Raw genomic sequence first — 21,879 nt, forward strand, 5'->3', positions numbered from 1 at the left:
GGAGTTGTCCAAAAATCCGGCCATTTTGGGCCGAGGTCCACCGAATTATTGAGAAAGTTACCACTCTCACCTTGGAGTTCTCACCAGCCCAATTCCTTCTTCATCATACGCACCACGTAAATAGACTCTATTTCAAGTCTCTGGCCATGCATATGGTCAACGCGGCCAAGCAGTGCATCCCAATTCACTGGGGATCCACTCAAATCCCCTCACCCAAAGAATGGCTCCTTAGGATAGCTAACATTTCCGAAATGGAGCGACTTATCTCCCAGGCAAATGACACACCCACAAAATTTGCATCAAAATGGGCCTGCTGGACCCACTACATCACAACGACAGAATACCTTAACTTAACAGCCCTTAAGACGCGACAACCCAACCCTTCGGAAGAAGTTCCACCCTAAGAGGACAGCCCCTTTCCATCTATCCTCTTTGATTCGTAATATGTAACTCAGAACTGGTACTTCCCGATCTCCGAATCCTCCAACCCGTGCCTGTCCCAGGCACACTTTACTCCTGTGGATGGAGACAGAGATGGCACCCATTCAGTTCCCCCTGCTCCTAACCGCCTCCATTCCCCTACCCACCCCCTGTCAATTCATCTCCCTATTTATACCCTCACCGACACCCATAATTCCTATACAGAAGTATGACATCCAATCCAGACCCATCCTAGATAGAATAAACTGTTCCCAAAGGCGTTAAATTTAAAGAACTTTCTCCCAAGCCGCTCCTCGATACACTGCAGACATATGAGCATAAGAGCAAATGAATATGACACATTAGGCCAGGGGTGTCCAAACTTTTTTCAAAGAGGGCCAGATTTGATGAAGTGAACATGCCTGAGGGCCGACCATTTTGCCTGACATTCTTTGAACAATTGAAAATTCGGTCTAAGTGTGTCCATCCGAGCACTAATACACGGCCCAACAAGAATTCTCTTGCCTTTGTCACGCTCGTTCCCAACACACAGACGAATGCTCTGCACTTTAGGGGGCACCGTTAATTCTTAATGGTACCCCACACATTGGAAAATGTAGGGTGCTTTTGGTGCAGTGCAATAAAAAAAAAAAAAAAAAAAAAAAAAAAGCTCGGGAACTTCTTTCCCTGCATTTTTGTGAGTAGGGAAGTCCATTGAAATTAATGGGCTGCCCTACACACAGTACGCAGCCACACAGATGTTGCATTTACGGGCTTAAAACAGGTGGTGAGGAGGCAACATGATGCCTCTTTACCGCCATTCAAATGCCTCTGCAAAGAGATCTGTGCATGGATTGCTTTTCAGAGGAGCAGGAGTCCTGGCTAATATCACACACAAGCCCTACAAAAGCAGTTTTGATGGTATAAGAATGGGGGGAGGGGGGTCCGGATTAAAAGTAACATACACACAAGCACACAAATGCAGGCACACATACAGACACATGCATACACATACATACAGACATATATGCAAACACATGTGCACACACACATACACACATACAGACATACATACAGACACATGCATACACATACAGAAATACATACAGACACATGCATACACATACACAAATACATACAGACACATGTGCACACACACACACACATACATACAGACACATGTGCACACACACACACACACACACATACACATGTGCACACACACACACCTACAGACACATGTGCACACACACACACACATACAGACACATACACACACACAGACAGACAGACACATGTGCACACACACATACATACAGACACATGTGCACCCACCCACACACACACACACACACACAGACACATGTGCACACACACACACACACACACACACACACACAGACACATGTGCACACACACACACACACAGACACATGTGCACACACACACACACATACAGACACATGTGCACACACACACACATACAGACACATGTGCACACACACACATACAGACACATGTGCACACACACACACACATACAGACACATGTGCACACACACAAAAATACACATGTGCACGCACACAAACATACACATGTGTACATACACACACACACACACACACACACACATACAGACACATGTACACACACACACACACACACACATACATACATACATACATACACATGTGCACATACACACACATACAGACACATATGCACGCACACACATACAGACACATGTGCACACACACACACACATACAGACACATGTGCACACACACACAGACACATGTGCACACACACACATACAGACACATGTGCACACACACACACACATACAGACACATGTGCACACACACACATACAGACACATGTGCACACACACACATACAGACACATGTGCACACACACACATACAGACACATGTGCACACAAATACAGACACATGCATACACATACATACATACACACACATGAATACAGGCCTTTTTAACACTAATCTAGCTTGTAGTACAGTACCTTTGCAGCTTCCTCATTCAGCCGGGTACTGCACTGTAGGGGGAAGCAGAGAGCACAGCACAATCCTCTGCACTTTACTTTCACTTTTGAAGCTCACGGAGCTTCTCACAGTGCCGGGGATCGGCTGATCTGACAGCCCTGATCCTGCAGCACAATAAATTGAGAAAGACCAGGCGGGCCGTTCAAAACCGGACTGTGGGCCGCAATTGGCCCGCGGGCCGGACTTTGGACATGCCTGCATTAGGCCCAATGCAGGGGCTAATACATTCAGACCAGGAAGGTTGATAACTCACACACAAACGACTCTACAGTGTACCCTACTTCATCTATCACGCTAATATTTCATTATATCTATGGTTGCTTTCTTTCGCCCACAATGTTGCTTTGTTGCACAAAAACGTCCTGTCTTGGATAAACGTCATGACTGTACCCTCTGTAAAGCTGCTTACTTCTGTAATGTTACTTATTGAGCTGTTACTTCCCTTTTTTTTTCTTCAATAAAATATTCATGGAAAAAAAAAATATATATGAGATCTGGGGTCAAAAAGACCCCAGATCTCATATTTACACTAAAATGCAATAAAAATAAAAAATAAAAAAATGTCATTTAAAATAAAAAAATAAAATGCCCCTTTAAGAGCTATGGGTGACAGTGACGTTTTGACGTCGCTTCCACCCTGCAGTGTCATGGAGATGGGTGGGGGCCATCTTCCTCTCACTCGCCTCCATGTCAGTCCAGGGGTCAGTCCAGGGGACAGACGCGATTGCCTGACCACTGCTGACGGCTCCGGTAAGAGGCAAAGAGTACCGGATCATGGCGGAAAAGGGGACCCTCTCCCGCCATAGATAAAAGTGATCTTGCAGCGAATCAGCCACAGGGACCACTTTTATCTTGTACCGGACCGCCGGCCAAACACGGGGATACCGGGCTTATGGCAGTGAGCTGCTGCCATAACAACGATATCCGCCCCCAAAGTAGGGACATACATCGGCGTGCAGCGGCCCGGAAGTGGTTAAAATATTGTGCCTGGGGTGTGTCTATAGTATTTTTTCATTGAAAACTGATCGTGTCTGTAATCTATTGTCATATTCTGGCAATATAGAAAAAATGTATTGAAAAAAAAAAAAAGCATTGGCCCCCCTATAGTCCATTACCAGGCCCCAAAATAAAAAAATGGCTTAGGGGTCCCCCCAAAGTCCACACCAGACCCTTATCTGAGCACGTAACCTGGCAGGCTGCAGAAAAGAGGGGGGCGAGAGAGCGCCCCCTCCCCCTGAACCGTACCAGGCCACATGCCCTCAACATGGGGAGGATGTTTTGGGGTCCCCCCAAAACACTGTGTCCCCATGTTGAAGAGGACAAGGGTCTCATCCCCCCCAACCCTTGCCCAATATTTGTGGGGGTCTACGGCGGGGGCTTATCAGAACCTGGAAGCCCCCTTTAACAAGGAGACCCCCAGATTCTGCCCCCCCATGTGAATGGGTATGAGGTACATTGTACCCCTACCAACTCACCAAAAAAGTGTCAAAAATAGTAAAAATGACAGGAGACACTTTGGGTCTCGTTGACTGACTCTTCTTCGCGATGGCAGCTGTCATATAACTGAGGGCGGGACCACTCGGTGATGTAAACAGGTGACCCCGCCCCCCTCTGATGCCACGTGACATCAGAGGAAGGCCACGCAAATGGGTGACCCTGTTTATGTAAGCGTGTGGCCCCGCCCTCAGCTATATAACATCTGTCATTGGGAAGAAAGGTCAGTCAGCGGAAGCCTCCCATGGTGGTGAAGTTGTTGGGTTTTTTTTTTTTGTTTTTTTTGTGGTCCATTGGGCGCAGTCACTAGTGGAAACCAAGCCTAAATGAAAACCAGTTTTTTTTTTCTCAATAGGTTTTTATTGGAAATTTTCAAGATATACAGAGACATGAAAAATATTTTATGACATGTCGTACAGAATTTCAATCATACAAACAAGTGGTACTTTGGTTCATATAAACCCCCAAAAAAAAAACACAGCTGACCTGAGGTTTGGCGAACATTTTCGAACATGTATTAAGCATGTTAGGGCAACTATTCGGGTCTACACATCTATTGGTTATTGCAATACCAAGAAACATTTGTAGAAAAATAAAACAGATTACTATAAAAAGGATTAACATATAGGAGTGGCCGGGAAGAACCTCCCCGCCTGGGCACCCCTAAGGGGAGCACAACTGTGTCCATGCGGAGATGTCCTCCCCGACCTCCAGCCTCAGCTTCTGATACCTTATGACAAAAGAGCAGAGATATTAATATTAAGAAATTACTAACGTTAACAGTGACCAGTATGAAGTAGGTCAACAGACAACTAAGGCATCTTGCAAGCAATGTTATCTCGATGGAGCCATGTGTTATCCTATAAACATGGTTGGAGCTCAAAAATCTGTACTATGCCTGGGGATTCAATCCATTCTATCCATTGTTTCCACGTGAGGACAGTCTGCTGTGTATTTTGTGTTTTAGCGCTAAAGTCGATTCATGGGTGAAGTGCACATGTGTGGTGTGGACTACTTCTTTCAATGTGGGAGGGAGTGGGTCTTTCCATTTTCTGGTTATGATGAGTGTTGCTTGCTGCTAATAGAATATGTGATAATATATTCCTTGTCGGGTTAGGGTATCTGTCTATAAAAAAGAGAGTAAGGCTAGAGAAGGCTTCTTTGGTATGATTGTGAGCATCACGTCTGCGATTAACTGGAATACTGAGTTCCAAAAATGTATAAGTTTGGGGCAATTCCAAAATGTGTGCAGTAGGCTACCTTGCCTTCCACAGTGCCTCCAACACATGTCTGTTGAGATTCTAACTGGAGTCAAGTACCAACGGTAGGTTAACTTGTATGCTAATTCCCAAAGGATGGAGCAGCTGGTGGCTTTGTATGTAGATTTACAAGCTTTTTCCCATTCGTTACTAGAGAAGGTATGTCCTAGATCTTTTTCCCATTTGTATAGTGGCGCAGATTTGGCGAATGTAGTCTTTTGGTTGAATAGATTATAGAATAAGGAGATACCTTTGCTGTGTTTTGGAGATGAAGTAAGAAATATCCATGCCTTCTGGGGAATTGTGGGGAATTGTAAATGTCCACTATTTAAGTGAGGTACGTACATAAAGAAAAATGTCGGAGCTAGGGAGATGGAATTCTTCCCGAAGTGAGGGAAATGATTTTATTTTCGTTTTTGTCTATCAGGTCAGATAGATAGTTAATGCCCAACGTCTTCCATCTTAGGAATGATGTTGACTCCATTAAGTGGTGAAGAGTTTCAATGGGGATGTTTACCTTGGAATTTATGGAGTTGACAGGTGTAAGTTGTATGAGTTTGGCCCAGGCTTTGGTTGTAGCTAAAAAAACAATAGACTACCGACGCAAAAAGGAACCAACAAATTATATCCTAGTTTGCTGCAATCAAATATGAATGTCACCTTGTGAGTAAACAAATTTAAGAAATATATATATGATATGGATTGCGCTAACTATCACCACTCTATACCAGCTCATTAAATGTTACTTTCACAGTGCCATATACAAATTTAAAGTGCCGTGCGCATATTAAAACCTCAATACACCCTTAATGAAGACATATATATGCAATACCACTATATAAAGTGCAATTCCATATTTTAAACAATACCAATAAAAAATATATAAAGTAAAAAAGGACAGAAAAATGATTCCAGTGCAAATGAATGTCCTAAGTGAGTAATAACTTCAGTGAAAGTATATTCCTCCTATATAAGGTGCCTCTTTTATGAAGTGCTTCTTTTATCCACCAAAAGAGTGACTTCACCACCACCTGTTGCAATGGCCACTCACCAGATAAACCAGAATATGCGCCTTTGGTTCATTTAGGATAACCACTCCGTTATGGATTTCACCAACCGCCTCTCCAAGCAGTATATAAATGCCTCTTGCGCTAGATGCTCTCTGCAAGTGGTTCCATAATGAGGTTAAATATCAGCGGTGAAAGTGGGAAACCTTGTCTAGTACCATTAGAGATTTGGAAGGCTATTGACAGGGTGTCAGCTGAGAACACCTGGGCTGAGGGGTTGGAGTAAAGTGACATTATGGAGTCGTGAATTTGACCAGTAAGGTTATAGAGGTCTTCGTAATATGTGCTAAAGGCATTCGCGATAGCGTGGGGTTTGAGGAGTTTTTCATTAGAGTGAGGGTGATGAATGAAAGGGATTTTAGTTTTACTCCTGTACCCTTTGATTTTTAGTGGCATTGCTGTATCAGCTTTATTCCCTGTAGTGTCAGACTTCGCTTTGAGCAATCTGTAGGATTTTTCATGTTTCTCCAGAAGGAGGGATCTCAACTCGTGGCGTAACGTAAACATTTTTGCTTGGAGGAAGGGGGAAGGAGTAAGTTTGTTTTGGGACTCAGCCTTAGATATGTTTATTGTCAGTTTGTCCAGTTTTTGTGTCCTGGCTTTCTAGCTCCTATTTGTAAGAAGACTCCCCTGATTACAGCCTTATGGGCGTTCCACACCACCACCGGGTCGCATACAGCCTCTTGGTTGATTGCAAAATATTCTTCTAGATGTTGTTTGATAGGCGTGGAGAAACAAGGGTTATGGAGGAGGTAGTCGTTGGTGCTCCAAATGTAGGAATTGGGTTGGGGTGAATCATCAGATATAGATAAGCTGATAGGGGCATGATCTGACCAGGTGGTGGCGTGTATGGTAGACTTGGAGACCCTCTGCAGCAAGACCTTATCAGTAAGAAACAGATCAATTCGTGAATAGGTGTTGTGACATGATGAGAGGAAGGTAAAGTCCCTTACACTCGCATGACAACACCTCCACACATCATACAAATCATTAGAAGTAATGAAGCCTTCCAAAGGGGAAGAGCGTCGTTTAACACCTGATGTTGAGTCCATGTTATTGTTTGGGACCATGTTAAAGTCCCCACATACCAGAAGGTGACTTTGTTGATACTTCTTTACAGCACGTATAATCTTTTTAAGAAAACCCATTTGGCCATAGTTAGGAGCGTATATAGAAACAATAGTATACGGAACATTGTCAATTGTGCACACCAGGATTATATATCATCCCTCTGGATCAGATTCACACTAAGTTGGAAGTTCACCGTATTCCTGATAGCGATCATCACTCCTCGCTGTTTTTTGATGTAAGAAGATTTGAATACATGAGGGAATAGTCTGTGATGACAGCTAGGGGGAGCGTTGAGTGCAAAGTGTGTCTCTTGGATGCATAAAATGTCACAATTATGGGTGACAGCAGTGTTCCATAGGGAGGACCTTTTTGGCAGGGTGGTTTAACCCTTTCGCATTTAGGGAGAGAATAGTGAACCCCATGTTAAGTGGCAAATATGGAAGATGGGTGTGTAGCAACTTTCAGCAACAGTTCTGGAGAATGTCCTCCTCTGCTGTTTGAGGAACTGGGAACAGCGGATCAAGATAGCTACTATAGAAGTACAAAACAGGTAAGATATGTCTAGTTGCAACTAAGCAAGCAGGTGATCTGTGTTCACCTTGCGGTACCAATATAAAATAATCGGCAAAAATAAAAACAAGGAAAATAAGAAAAGAAAAATAAGAAAAAGGACCAACTAGGTGGACCAGTAACAGGTAGCTCACTGGAGCAACTGGTCAGGGTTTGGGGTATAGTTCAGAAAATAGGTATTAAATCGCAGAACCATTATGAGTTAGTTGTTCATAAGTAGGTTTGTGGGCTGAAGTATCAGTGGGGCTTATTCTTGTGGGATCCACAGCCCTCACCAAAGGTAAAAGGGTTTGGAACCCCGGAGGGATCTTGTTGAGCAGGGGGGGGGGGGGGGGTCAAGAATGATACCCCAGTTACGGAGGAGCTTCATGCCTCCCTCAAGGGTGGATATGGTGTGAGGTATGCTATTATAGGTAGCCAATATAGTGGCGGGGTGGTTCCATTTGTATACAATCTTGTGTTTATTCATGGCTTTTGTGATGGATTTAAGTTGTCTGCTCATTTGTAGTGTGTACTGGGACAAATCAGCGTAAAGTTGAATGTCTGAGTAAGGTGCAGGTAGCAGTGACAACTCCCTTGCTTTCATGAGAATACGTTCCTTAGCTTGAAAGAAATGTACTCTGAAAAGAACATCTCTGGGTATGTCCGCTTCAAGGTGGCGTGGTTTCAGAAGTTTATGTATGCGGTCAATAGTAAGCTCGATCGTCAACTCGGGAAGCATGCTAGAGAACATGGTGCTAACAAAGTTATGCAATTCTTTAGGTTGGATAGATTCTGAAATACAGCGTATTTTAATATTATTGCGCCTGGAGCGGTCCTCGAGGTACACAAGCTTAGATTTGACCCACTTATGATCATGATAGGCATCCACCAATTAATTTATTGTTTCAGTACATTCCTCCATTCTGTGCTCAATGGATTGCACCCTATTTTCCATATGCTTAATTTCTAATGAAAACGTATTAATCAGTGATGATAGCTTAGTCATGAAGATTGCAAAAACATGAGCATATCCTTCATAGAAGTGTCCAGAACTGGTTGCCCCAGAGTTGGAAACTGAGCTATTGAGGACTGCAGGGAAGATATAGCTGCACCATTATGTAGGCCTGTACTCACAGTATCTGAGGCCTGTCCAGTCAGATCCATCCGCATCCTCGATTTTGCTGCGCTCTGGGAGACTGGGGTTGCAGGTGAGGGGTCTTGAGAGAAGCATGGAGGTAATCCTTGCCCCCTTTCATGTGGATGGTCTCCATGGAGCCCTTTAAAGCTCAGGGAATGTCGTGCTGAATCTCCGGCTGCGCCATCTTGCTCTCTTTGCTGTGCGTGGTGGGGCCTGTAAGCAAAGGATTGTAGCCGCTTTGGACCCGATTCCTGACCCCGTTTGCGGGACATGTCGGCGGCGGAGTCCGTGGGGGATGTCGGGGAATAAAGCTGTGCCGGGAATGGTGCTGGAAAGCCCTCTAAGCCCTTGTACACACGGTCGGAGAATCCGTCGGAATGTGTCCTATTGGACCTTGTTGTCGGTTAATCCGACTGTGTGTGGTATGCAACGGACTGTTTCCGTCGGAATATCCGTCGGACCCAATTTTCCAACTTGTTGGAAATATTTTCCGACAAACTGGTCGGATCGGACATACTCCGATCATGTGTAGAGAATTCCGATCAGACAAAGTACCACGCATGCTCAGATCAAATTCCTATACCAAAGCTATTGGCTTCTAGCCTGAACGTAGTCCCGTCGTAACTAAATAACATCATCACGTTAAGTACAATCAGATTTTCCAACAACTTGGTCCGACCGTGTGTATGCAACAGTTTCGGACACAATCCGTCGGACAAAATCCAACGGATTTGGTTGGCAGAATGTCCGACCGTGTGTACAGGGGCTTAGTTGCTTTCCGTCCGGTCCAGTGTGCGGAGCTCTCAGCTCAGGCAGCCATCTACTGTCGCGCACAAGCCACGCCCCCCCCAGAAGCAGGTTTTTGTGCATGTGAACTGCATTCTGATGGGCCAACCTCACAGTTAACATTGCTAGCCATCAGATTTGTCCATGGTCTCTACAGTGCATGTGTATGATCGGATTTTACAACCAGGGTAGTAAAATCCAATCGTTAAACCCTGGTTCACGCTGAGCTGTGGGAATGAAAGCGTGTGAGTTCAGCTGAAATCCCTAGCTTTCATTCCTGCATGTCAGTACAGGGACCTTGAAGTCGCACAGATAGGAACGGTACCCATTGGAAATCATGGGGTATGACTTGTAATGCGACTTTGCGACTTAGTTTAAAAACTGCTGTTTTTTCAGGAGCAGTGATTTTAATAATGATTAAAGTGAAACAATAAAAGTGTAATATTCCTTTAAATTTCGTACCTGGGGGGTGTCTATAGTATGCCTGTGAAGGGGCGCATGTTTCCCGTGCTTAGAACTGTCCCTGCACAAAGTGTCATTTCTGCAGGAAAAAAAGTCTTTTAAAATCACTTGCGGGTATAATGAATAGTCGGCTCCCGTAATACAGAGAACACTCAATGAGTGTTCCCTGTATTACGGGAGCCGACAATTCATTCATTGCTAAAAAAAAAAAAAAAAGCCTGGGGCTCCCCTAAATTCAATTACCGTATATACTCGAGTATAAGCCGAGATTTTCAGCCTCTTTTTTGAGGCTGAAAGTGCCCCCCTCGGCTTATACTCGAGTCATCGCTGTCTGCCCGCTCGATCAGCGTGTCGAGCAGACAGACAGCGGCCATTCTATAATTCAAAAGCCGCGCCTCCGGCTCCGCCTTCGCCTGTGATAGGCGGAACACTGAATTTCCCAGCAGCCTGTGTTCCGCCTATCACGGACATCGTATCATCCTCGTACTACGGACGAGGATGATACGATGTACGTGATAGGCGGAACACAGGCTGCTGGGAAATTCAGTGTTCCGCCTATCACAGGCGAAGGCGGCGGCGCAGCTTTTGAATTTTACAATGGCCGCCGAGGCGCCGACGAAGAGGGCACGGGACGGAGGCAAGGCAAGGCACGGCACGGGACGGGACGGGACGGGACGGAGGCAAGGCACGGCGGCAAGGCACGGAGGCAAGGAGGCAAGGCACGGGACGGAGGCTCGGGACAAAGGCTCGGGACACAGGTAGGCTGGACACACACACACACACACACACACACACACACACACACACACACACACACACACGGATGGATACACACACACACAGGGATGGATGGATGGATGGAGACACACACACACAGGGATGGATGGATGGATGGATGGAGACACACACACACAGGGATGGATGGATGGATGGACACACACACACACAGGGATGGATGGACGGACACACAGGGATGGACGGACACACAGGGATGGACGGACACACACACAGGGATGGACAGGCATGTCTTACCCTCGGCTTATACACGAGTCAATAAGTTTGCCAGTTTTTTGGGGGGTAAATTGGGGGCCTCGGCTTATATTCGGGTCGGCCTATACTCGAGTATATACGGTACCAAGCCCTTCAGGTCTGGTATGGATATTAAGGAGAATCCCGTGTCAAATTTTAAAAAAAATTGACGTGGGGTTCCCTCTAAATATCCATACCAGACCCTTTATCCGAGCACGCAACCTGGCAGGCCGCAGGAAAAGAGTGGGGGACGAAAGAGTGCCCCCCCTCCTGAACCGTACCAGGCCACATGCCCTCAACATTGGGAGGATGCTTTGGGGGTCTGTGACCCCCTCAAAGCACCATGTCCCCATGTTGATGGGGACAAGGGCCTCATCCCCACAACCCTGGCCGGTTATTGTGGGGGTCTGTGGGCGGGGGGCTTATCAGAATCTGGAAGCCACCTTTAACAAGGGGACCCCCAGATCCCAGCCCCCCCTGTTTGAAATGGTAAGGGGGTACAAAAGTACCCCTACCATTTCACAAAGAAAGTGCAAAAAATAGTTAAATAAGACAAACACACTTTTGAAAAATTCCTTTATTAAAAATAAAAAAAATAAAAAAAAGATTCCAGCGGTGGTAATCCACTCTTGCTATCCAGCGATGGATTATCATCTCTCCGGGGTCCAGCGATGGCTGATCTGATCCAGCGAAGGGTGATTTTCAGTCCAGCGCAGTCCATCCATGCATCCATCTTCTGTCTCCACTGTCGGAGACACTGCGGAATCCCAGCGCTGACGTTTCTTATATTAGGAGGGCGGGGCCACCCGTCACCTGACTCCGCCCCCTCTGATGCTAGTGAGGGAAGCCAGGGGTTCCCCAATGATGTATGGGTGACCCCGTCCCCTCTGATGTAATGAAGGGCTTCCCTCACTAGCGTCAGAGGGGGCGGGGTCAGGTGACGGATGGCCCCGCCCTTCTAATATAAGAAACGTCAGGCGCTGGGATCCCCGCAGTGTCTCCTCAGTGGAGACAGAAGATGGATGCATGGATGGACTGCGCTGGACTGAAAATCACCCGTCGCTGGATCAGATCAGCCATCGCTGGACCCTGGAGAGATGATCATCCATCGCTGGATAGCAAGAGTGGATTACCACCGCTGGAATCTTTTTTTTATTTTTTTTATTTTTAATAAAGAAATAATGGGATTTTAATTGAGACACAGTCTATTGATAGGGTAGGCAAATAAGACACCAATTTAAAATACATCATCAAGAAAATGATTAAACTTCATTGTGGTCACATTGGGTATTAACATGATCAGTTGTTTTTATACATATTAGTTATTGTGCCTACCTGGTCCTTAAAATAATTAATAACCATATGCGCCTCTGACTGCTCCACCACATCACAGGTGACGCAGATAACCACACCCAGTTCCCCCTAGCCCCTATTTTGTAGACGCTATAACTTTTGCGCAAACCAATCAATATTCTCTTATTGTGATGTTTATTACCAAAAATATGTAGAAGAATAAATATCAGCCTAAACTGAGAAAAAAAATAGCCTTTAAAAAAAAAATGGGGATATTTAAAATATTGGGGTTTTTTTTCAAAATTGTAGCTCTTTTTTTATTATAGTGCAAAAAATAAAAAACCGCAGAGGTGATCAAATACCACCAAAAGAGAGCTTTATTTGCGGGTAAAAAAGGACATCAATTTTGTTTGGGTTCAGCGCTGCATGATTGCACAATTTTCAATAAAGCGGTGCAGTGCCGAATCGCTAAAAATGGCCTGGTCATTCAGTAGCCAAATCTTCCGGGGGTGAAGAGGTTAAAAAACAAGAAAAAGAAGAACGATCCTTTACAATCACTTTAAGTTTGTATCCAGTTCAGTGTGCTGTGATTGGGCGGATTGGCTGCAGGGAGGGGCTGAGCGCTCCCACTCTAGAATCATATTACCAGACCTGCTCTGCTGTGCTGCTATTGAGTCCATAGTAAACTGTTGCAAACGGATCAGTTCAGTCAGATGAATTGATTCATCCAGTTCACTGATAAGAATCAATTCAAAAGAACGATTGGTTCATGAACTGGACATCACTAATGAACACAGGAGGGCCTCAGATGCCCACAGCCAAAATGGAACCTGCCTGCTTCTGAGATCTGTGAGTAACAAACTATTTTTCCCGAAAGTAAAAGCACAATAAATAAATGTTAGAAATGTTCATTTACAGGTTTTGACAATTACGGAGCAGTCTTTAAAATAAAAAATGTTTAGGGGACTGGAACTCCGCCTTAAGACCCACCTCCAGTCCTGATTGGCCAGGAGGAGAAGCTGGAAGACAATAGCGAATATTGATTTGCTAATGTCACAATTGGGTGGGTTCGGGGAACAGAGCCCAACCTTTTTGAAGCCAATTAGAGAGCCAGGATCTAATCTTGTGCTTCATAAAAAAGAAAAAAAAAAAAAAACCTCATAGAAAACCTATGAGTTTGGTGCCCCGCATGGAGATTAGGGGGATGACGTCTCTGTGCCCCTTATGGACCAGCTGCCCCTGTTCACACCCTTCCTCCTAGAAAATGCCCAGGTCTCCAATGCTCCTAATTTCCAAGCCAGTGATTGATAAACCTTTATCTTTTTCTATTCGTATTTTTGTTTTGTATTAAGTTTTGAGATTTCTGCAATGCAAATTCTGATGTTGACTGTGAAGATAAATATTGGAGATGACCTCCCTCCCCATCAGAGGTATTGAGACCACTCCCAGGGGCAGACCAATAGACTTGGCCGGTCTTGCTGTGGGTGTGGTCTCTCCTCTCTATAAATATCCACCGGGAATCTGGGATCAGTCAGTAGAATAACACTGACTCTTCATTGCCTTTGGTGGACAAGACTTCAACATGACAACTATATGTTCCCTTGCTGTGGTTGCTGCCAGTCTGTTGCTGGTTCAGTTCATCTCATTCTCTGCAGCGGGAGGTAAGTCTTGCCGACATTGCACTGTGTGTGTGTAATATATATATATATATATATGTAAAATTTACTATGTTGTCTAGAAAAGATGGGAATTTGTGGCTTTATGGTCCCTTTTTTGTATAGAAACCTGGATCTTTGCCTGTTCTTTACTAAACATGCACTGGGGCTGATCCCAAACAAACAAAATATTTCCCAGCACAATTACCGACCAGTCTGCAAAACAGCCAAATTGGCCTGTCTAACAGTTTACATTAATAACAGAAGGTTTTTAACATAAACTGTTATGCCCTGTACACACAATAGGATTTTCTGATGGAAAATGTGTGATAGGACCTTGTTGTCGGAAATTCTGACCATGTGTGTAGGCTCCATCACGCATTTTCCATAGGAATTTCCGTCACACAAAATTTGAGATCTGGTTCTCAAATTTTCCGACAACAAAATCCGTTGTCGGAAATTCCGATCGTGAGTACACAATTCTGACGGCAAGTGCCACGCATGCTCGGAATCAACGAGAAGAGCAGCACTGGCTAATGAACAGTTTTCTCAGCTCATCATACGTGTTGTACGTCACTGTGTTCTTGACGTTTGGAATTTCTGACCAATTTTGTGTGACCGTGTGTATGCAAGACAAGTTTGAGCCAACATCCGTCAAAAAATTTGGTTGTTTTGCAGGCTGGTCGGTAAGTGTGCTGGGAAATCTTTTGTTTGTGATGTGCCTTGCCCTTCCATGGGCACCTTGCTGCATAGGCCAGTTATAGATTGGGGTGATTGCCACTTTTTTTTGTACCGGGGTTGGTTTTACTGGGAAAGACTACGATCGATTCCCAATCCTGCGAACCATATTCTTTTTTTTTCCCCTGAAGCTCTGCTGACTAATCTCTGCTAGGCTGTTTGGTTCAGTGTTAAACTTTGACTTCAAATTTTGATTAAGTTTCAGCCATTGGGGGTTATTTACAAAAGGTAAATCCACTTTGCACTACAAGTGTAAAGTGCACTTGAAATTACACTGAAAGTGCACTTGGAAGCTGTAAATCTGAAGCCGCGTACACATGGGCGGACTGTATGGCCTACTTAGTCCGTCATACAATCCGACGGACAGTCCGTCATACTTTCGAATGAACGGACTTGACCACACACGGATGCACAAACAGTCCGTCGAAAGCTTGCGCGATGACGTGTACAGCACGTACGACGGGACTAGAAATAGGAAGTCCAATACACAGCAATGTACCCTTCCGCCGTGTAAATCCTTTCTGAGCATGCGCCATTCTTAGTCCGTCGAACTAGCCTACTCACGAGCGGATTGTCCGCTGAAACCAAAGTATGACGGACAGAATTTCGAAAAATCCGAAATACTTAGTACGCCAGACTGCACGCTGAAAAAGTCCGCTGAAGCCCACACACGAGCAGACTGTCCGCTGAAATGTGTTTCGATGGACTAAGTAGGCCATACAGTCCGCCCGTGTGTACGCGGCCTGAGGGGTAGATCTGAAATAAGGGGAAGCTCTGCTAAATTTTAACATCCAATTATGTGCAAGCTGAAATGCTGTTTTTTTTTATTTTCCTTGCATGTCCCCCTCAGATCTACAGCAACTGTACTTCCAAGTGCACTTTTAGTGCAATTTCACTTGTAGTGCAAAGTGGATTTGTCTTTAGTAAATAACCCCCATAGTCTTTTGACTAAAATGGCATTTTAGTCTTATGCCGCATACACACGATCAGACTACCCGGCGGACTTGGTCCGGCGGACTCTGTTCCGCCGGACCAAGTCCGCCGGGTAGTCTGATCGTGTGTATGCGGCATAAGACTAAAATCCGCCCATGTGTGGGCTCCGGCAGAAATTTTTTCCCCAAAAGGCCGGCGGACTTAGAAAGTAGTTTTTACTCAAAAATTGTCCGCCGGACTGCTAGTCCGGCGGACAATCCGGCCGTCTGTGTTCTAGGCCGCCGGACTTTGGAAATGAATGGACTTGCTCACGCGGAGAAAAGTCAGTTCATTTTGAACGTGGCTCCAGGTAAACGGGATTAGCGCAAGAAGTCAATGTCGCCGCCTCCATGGGCGAGATTGACACCTCGCTGGCCCCGTCACCTGGTATGGACTTAAAGGAGAAGCCCTACACCGAAAAACGGCGTGGGGGTCCCCCCCAGTCCATATCAGACCCTTATCTGAGCATGCAGCCCAGCCGGTCAGGAAAGGGGTTGGGCACGAGAAAGCGCCCCCCCCCTCCTGAGCCGTACTAGGCTGCGTGCCCTCAACATGGGGGGGTGCTTTGGGGAAGGGGGGCCCTGCGCCCCCCCCATCCCAAAGCACCTTGTCCCTATGTTGATGAGGACAAGGGACTCTTCCAGACAACCCTGGCCATTGGTTGTCGGGGTCTGCGGGCGGGGGACTTATCGGAATCCGGGAGCCCCATTTAAGAAGGGGCCCCCAGATACCGGCCCCCCCGCCCTATGTGAATGAGTATTGAGGTACCATGTACCCCTACCCATTCACCTGGTGAAAAAAAGTGTAAAAAAAACACAACACATGTTTTTAAAATAATTTATTGCACAGCTCCGGTGGTCTTCTTCCGTCTTGGGGGGTCTTCTCGTCGGACTCCTCTGCTATCTTCTGCTCTTTTACTAGCGGAGGAGCCCAACTTTCTTCGACTTTCTTCTCTGTCACCGCCACCGTCCGGGGAGTCGTCTTCCAACTTCGGGGGGCAGCACAGACCCCCCCCCCCCAGTCAGGAGAGCCGCTGATCGGCTCTCCTCTACTCGCGTCTGTCTGATGCAAGTGAGGAAAAGCCGATCAATGGCTCTTCCTGGTCACGGCTGATGACGTGGTAAAGACCCTCCATCAGAAATCGGTGTAGTGGTATGTCAGACTGACACGCCGGACAACCGATTCTCGCAATGCGCGCCCCCCACGTCATATGATGCCCACTCAGGATAACTGAACCACTTCCTAGCCACCATTCAGCTATAGGCCGGGTGGGAAGTGGTTAAAATACAAAAAAAAAACAGTAACCTCTGTTGGCTGTAATGCAATTGCAGATATTACCTGAATATATTACCAATATTAAATATTAAGAAAAAAATATAAGAAAAGCCTTCTTTTCATAATTATTTCTCTTTCAGTAGCTTAGTAGATGCCCCCTTACTTACTCTTATGTGGTAGTGGAATAGTGCAATACATGTTTAACCACTTAAAGGGGTTGTAAAGGTTCATTTTTTCTACATAGGTTCCTTTAAGCTAGTGCATTGTTGGTTCACTTACCTTTTCCTTCAATTTCCCTTCTAAATGTTTTTTCTTTGTCTGAATATCTCACTTCCTGTTTCTCCTCAGTAAACTTCACACCATCATCCGAGCGGTGGTTAGTCAGCCAGAACACCTTACTGAACAGCTTACTGAGGAGGAACAGGAAGTGAGAAATTCAGACAAAGAAAACAAAGAAAAAAAACATTTAGAAGGGAAATCGAAGGAAAACATAAGTGAACCAACAATGCACTAGCTTAAAGGAACCTATTTAGAAAATAAAAAATGAACCTTTACAACCCCTTTAAGGACTGCCACATATACATATATGGGGCAGGGCGACTCTTAAGTGCAAAATCACATACCTGTACATGATTCCTCACTTCGACTCTGGGGCGTAATGGCCAATGGGACCTGCCAATCGTTCAAAGGTGAGGCAGAACAGTGGGCTGCCTATGTAAACAAGGCAGACTGCTGTTCTGTAAGGGAGGGAGATGGAGATCTTGTGTCTCTGCTAAGCAGAAACACGGATCTCTGTTTCCCTCCAGTCACAGTTAGAAATCACTCCCTAGGAACTCAGTTAACCCTTTGATCGCCCCTGATGTTAACCCCTTCCCTGCTAGTGTCATATATACAGTGACAGTGCATTCTTTTTAGCACTGATCACCGTATTGGTGTCACTGGTCCCCAAAAAGTGTCACTTAGTGTCAGATCTGTCTGCCACAATGTCGCCTGATCGCCTCCATTACCAGTAAAAACAATAAAATAAATAAAAATTACATAAATATATCCAATAGTTTGTAGACGCTATAACTTTTGCGCAAACCAATTGATATGCGCTTATTGGGATTTTTTTTTACCAAAAACATGTAGCAGAATACATATTGGCTTTAAACACTTTCAGACTGGACCATTTTGCTGGCTTAAGACCAGACCACTTTTTGCGATTAGGCACTGCGTCGCTTTAACTGACAGTTGCGCGGTCATGCGAAATGGCTCCCAAACAAAATTGATGTCCTTTTTTTCATCACAAATAGAGCTTTCTTTTGGTGGTATTTGATCACCCCTGCGGTTTTTATTTTTTGTGCTATAAACAAAAATAGAGCGACAATTTTGAAAAAAACACATTATTTTTTACTTTTTGTTATAATAAATACCCTCCAAAAATATATAAAAAAACATTTTCTTCCCTCAGTTTAGGCCGATACGTATTCTTCTACATATTTTCTGGTAAAAAAATCTCAATAAGCAATTATTGATTGGTTTGCGCAAAAGTTATAGCGTTTACAAAATATGGGATAGTTTTATGGCATTTTTATTATTATTATTATTATTATTATTATTATTATTATTGTGACTGCGACATTATGGCGGACACATCGGACATTTTTGACACATTTTGGGGACCATTGTCATTTATACAGCAATCACTGCTATACAAATGTAGTGATTCCTGTGTAAATGACACTGGCAGTGAAGGGGTTAACCAGTGGGTGGCAGTGTAGGGGTTAAGTGTTCCTAGGGGTGTGTTACTAACTGTGGGGGGCTGGGCTTTGTTTTAGTGAACACTGATATCTGCTCCAATCATATGGAGCAGAGATCAGCATCACTTGTTGCTAGGCAAAACAGGGAGATGCTGTTTACAAGGCATCTCCTCGTTCAGCCGGCCCGTGAGACGATCGAGTTCGCGGGGCCCGCGACCGTACTCATGGGGGTCCCGACCGGCACGCGAGCGTGCCGCCGGTGGTGTGCTCGTGATGGCAGGGTGGCATTTAAAACTGGACGTACCTGTACGGCAAAATGCTTGCCCGTGCCATTCTGCCGATGTACATCGGCGTGCACCGGTCGGGAAGTGGTTAATGTATGAAGAATTTTTTAGCAGAAGGTAAAAAATATTGTTTGATTTTTTTCAAAATTGTAAGTTTTTTTTTTTTTTTTATTTATAGCGCAAAAAAAAAACAACTCAGGGGGGAACAAATGCCACCAAAAGAAAGCTCTATTTGTGAGAAAAAAAGATCAGTTTTATTTGGGTACAACGTCGCATGACAGCACAATTGTCATTTAAAGCAACGCAGTGCCATATCACAAAAAAATGGCCTGGTCGGGAAGGGGGTAAAACCTTCCAGAGCTGAAGTGGTTAAACTTTAATGTACCATTATTATTGGCTCTGGATGGAATCGTGTTGCGGATTTAGAAATGGCCTGCAGAGTAGTGTTCATTTTGATGTCAATTTTTGATTCATGTCGCGTACACAGGAGCAGAATTTCCGTCCGAAAAATCTTGGGTGATTTTTCTGACAGGATTCCGCTCAAGCTTGGGTTGCATACACATGGTCACACAGAAGTTCTCTGAACTTTTGACCGTCAAGAACGCGGTGACGTACAACACTACGACAAGCCAAGAAAATGTGTTGCATTGTTTCCGAGCATGCGTAGGAATTTTGCATGTCGGAATTGCATACAGACTAATGCATTTTTGGATAAGAACTTTGTCCGACCGAAAAATCGAGAACCTGTTTTCAATCTTTTGCTGGCGGCAATTCCGCCAGCAAAAGTCCGATGGAGCGTACACACGGTCGCATTTTCCAACCAAAAGCTCTCATCGGTCTTTTGCTGGCTGAATTTCCGATCGCGTGTACGCAGCATCAGTTTTAGTCATAGTCTTTTGAATAAAATGCCATTTAGTAATCTGAATTTTAGTTTTAGTCGTATTTTAGTTGACTAAAATAGTGTTAATTTAGTGGGTGAAATGAACACTGGTTCGGTTACTGTCTATGTGTTGGAAGCTCAAAGAGAGACAGGCCAAGTCTTTCTTTGACCGGCTTCTGTTCCCAGATGTTACCTGGAACAAGAGAGCATTATCAGTGGTGAACATTCATTTGCATATAAAATGTAGTTCATATCACAGGACAGACTCATGGATTCCACTCTTTATCTCTTTTTCCATTGCCTATGAGTTGCGTCCAAACATCAGTCCATGTAAGGTGTATGTAGAACAATATTACTATGATAAGGAGACGGGTATTTCCCAGATATTTAGCTATGAGGGTTGTCAAGTAAAAATGCTCATTTTTTTCCAAAGAAGACTGTGAGACAAGAGTCTTCCATCCTCCATAAAACTTTTCAGTAAGGTTCCAACAGTCGTCTTTATCACCAATTATCTCTTCCATTGATATTTGACATTTAGGTGTTTCTTTCCATTTCTAGTCTGTGACCAGACTCCAGACCCCGGTCCATGTAAGATGTACATACCGAGCTTTTACTATGATCAGGATGCAAAAACTTGCAAGGATTTCGTCTATGGTGGTTGTCAAGGAAATGAAAACAAGTTTGCTACTAAGGAAGAGTGCGACCGCACCTGCAACCGAGGTATTTTTATTGTGTCATCATTGTATGTTGCAGTATGACTTTATTTCAGCTCTATTCTAGTCTATTATTTTCTATTCTATTATTTTTCTATTCAAATGTATTTTATTTGATATTTGAATTTCGGAAGATGGTTATATTCTTTCTATTCAGTTTTTTTTTCTATGCTATTCTATTATTTTATATTCTAATCTACTCTTTTCTATTAAATGTAAATTCAAATTGATTCTATTTGAATTTTGAGAAAAGGTTATAGCCTTTCTATTTTATTGTTTTTTAATTGTATTATTTTCTATTATATTATAGTCTATTCTATTCTTTTTTTTTTTTCTATTTATTTTCTTATGCATTTGAAATCAAATTTATTCTTGTCAGGTCACCTTGAGGCCAGGTGACAGATGCACACCGTAGGGATCAGGAGTGCACCACAAGGTTGTGGACCCTACGGCTGACTGCTGCGGATGGGAGACAGGTCTCACCGGGGTTAGAGCGTAAGATTCCCTGGGGCGCGGAGTCTAAGAGCCAGCAGGTGTTTACCAGAGCCTCGAGTGGTGAGGATGGACTTGGCTGCAACTGGCTCCAGGTCGCGACCCCCAGGGTCCCCCAGCTCACACCCACAGTAGGCAACTGGAGGATAGGGATGGTGAGGGACAAAGCCAAGGTCGGGGCCACAAGCAGACAGGAATAGTCAGGGACACGCCAAAAGGTCAGGATCACAGGCAAACAGGGATAGTCAAAGACACGCCAAAGTCGGTAACAGAATAATAGCAGAGCACACGGCAGGTAACGGGAAGCTAACACACAAAGGCATACACAATGGTTGATCAGCACTGTTGGCTTGCAGTGCACAGGTTAATATAAGGTTCCCTGATAGGGCCTGGGGTGGAGCCATGCTTAGAGGAGAGGTTATAAAAACCACCAGGTGGAAGTGGCTGGCCTCTTAGCCTGAACACATGAGGGGAGGTAAGCAAACAGGAAGA

At 44.6% G+C, this 21,879-nt stretch overlaps 1 protein-coding gene across 2 annotated transcripts in view; it reads left to right on the plus strand.

Moving 5' to 3' along the window:
• Window positions 1–13,323: 13,323 nt before the first annotated feature.
• LOC143995989 (carboxypeptidase inhibitor SmCI-like) overlaps window positions 13,324–21,879 on the plus strand; it is a 112,667-nt gene continuing 104,111 nt past the window's right edge. The window contains exons 1-2 of one of the 2 annotated variants that reach the window (XM_077490779.1): window positions 13,324–13,485; window positions 20,741–20,902. In XM_077490779.1, coding sequence (XP_077346905.1) covers window positions 20,776–20,902 — 127 coding nt within the window. In that variant the 5' untranslated portion in view covers window positions 13,324–13,485; window positions 20,741–20,775. Of the gene's footprint in view, window positions 13,486–14,176; window positions 14,298–20,740; window positions 20,903–21,879 lie in introns of those variants that run through there. The other variant, XM_077490778.1, reaches the window with a different exon arrangement.

The sequence above is a fragment of the Lithobates pipiens genome, unplaced genomic scaffold, assembly GCF_037356315.1.
Source record: "Lithobates pipiens isolate NorthernLeopardFrog02 unplaced genomic scaffold, aLitPip1_a1.2 Scaffold_19, whole genome shotgun sequence".
Lineage (NCBI taxonomy): Eukaryota > Metazoa > Chordata > Amphibia > Anura > Ranidae > Lithobates > Lithobates pipiens.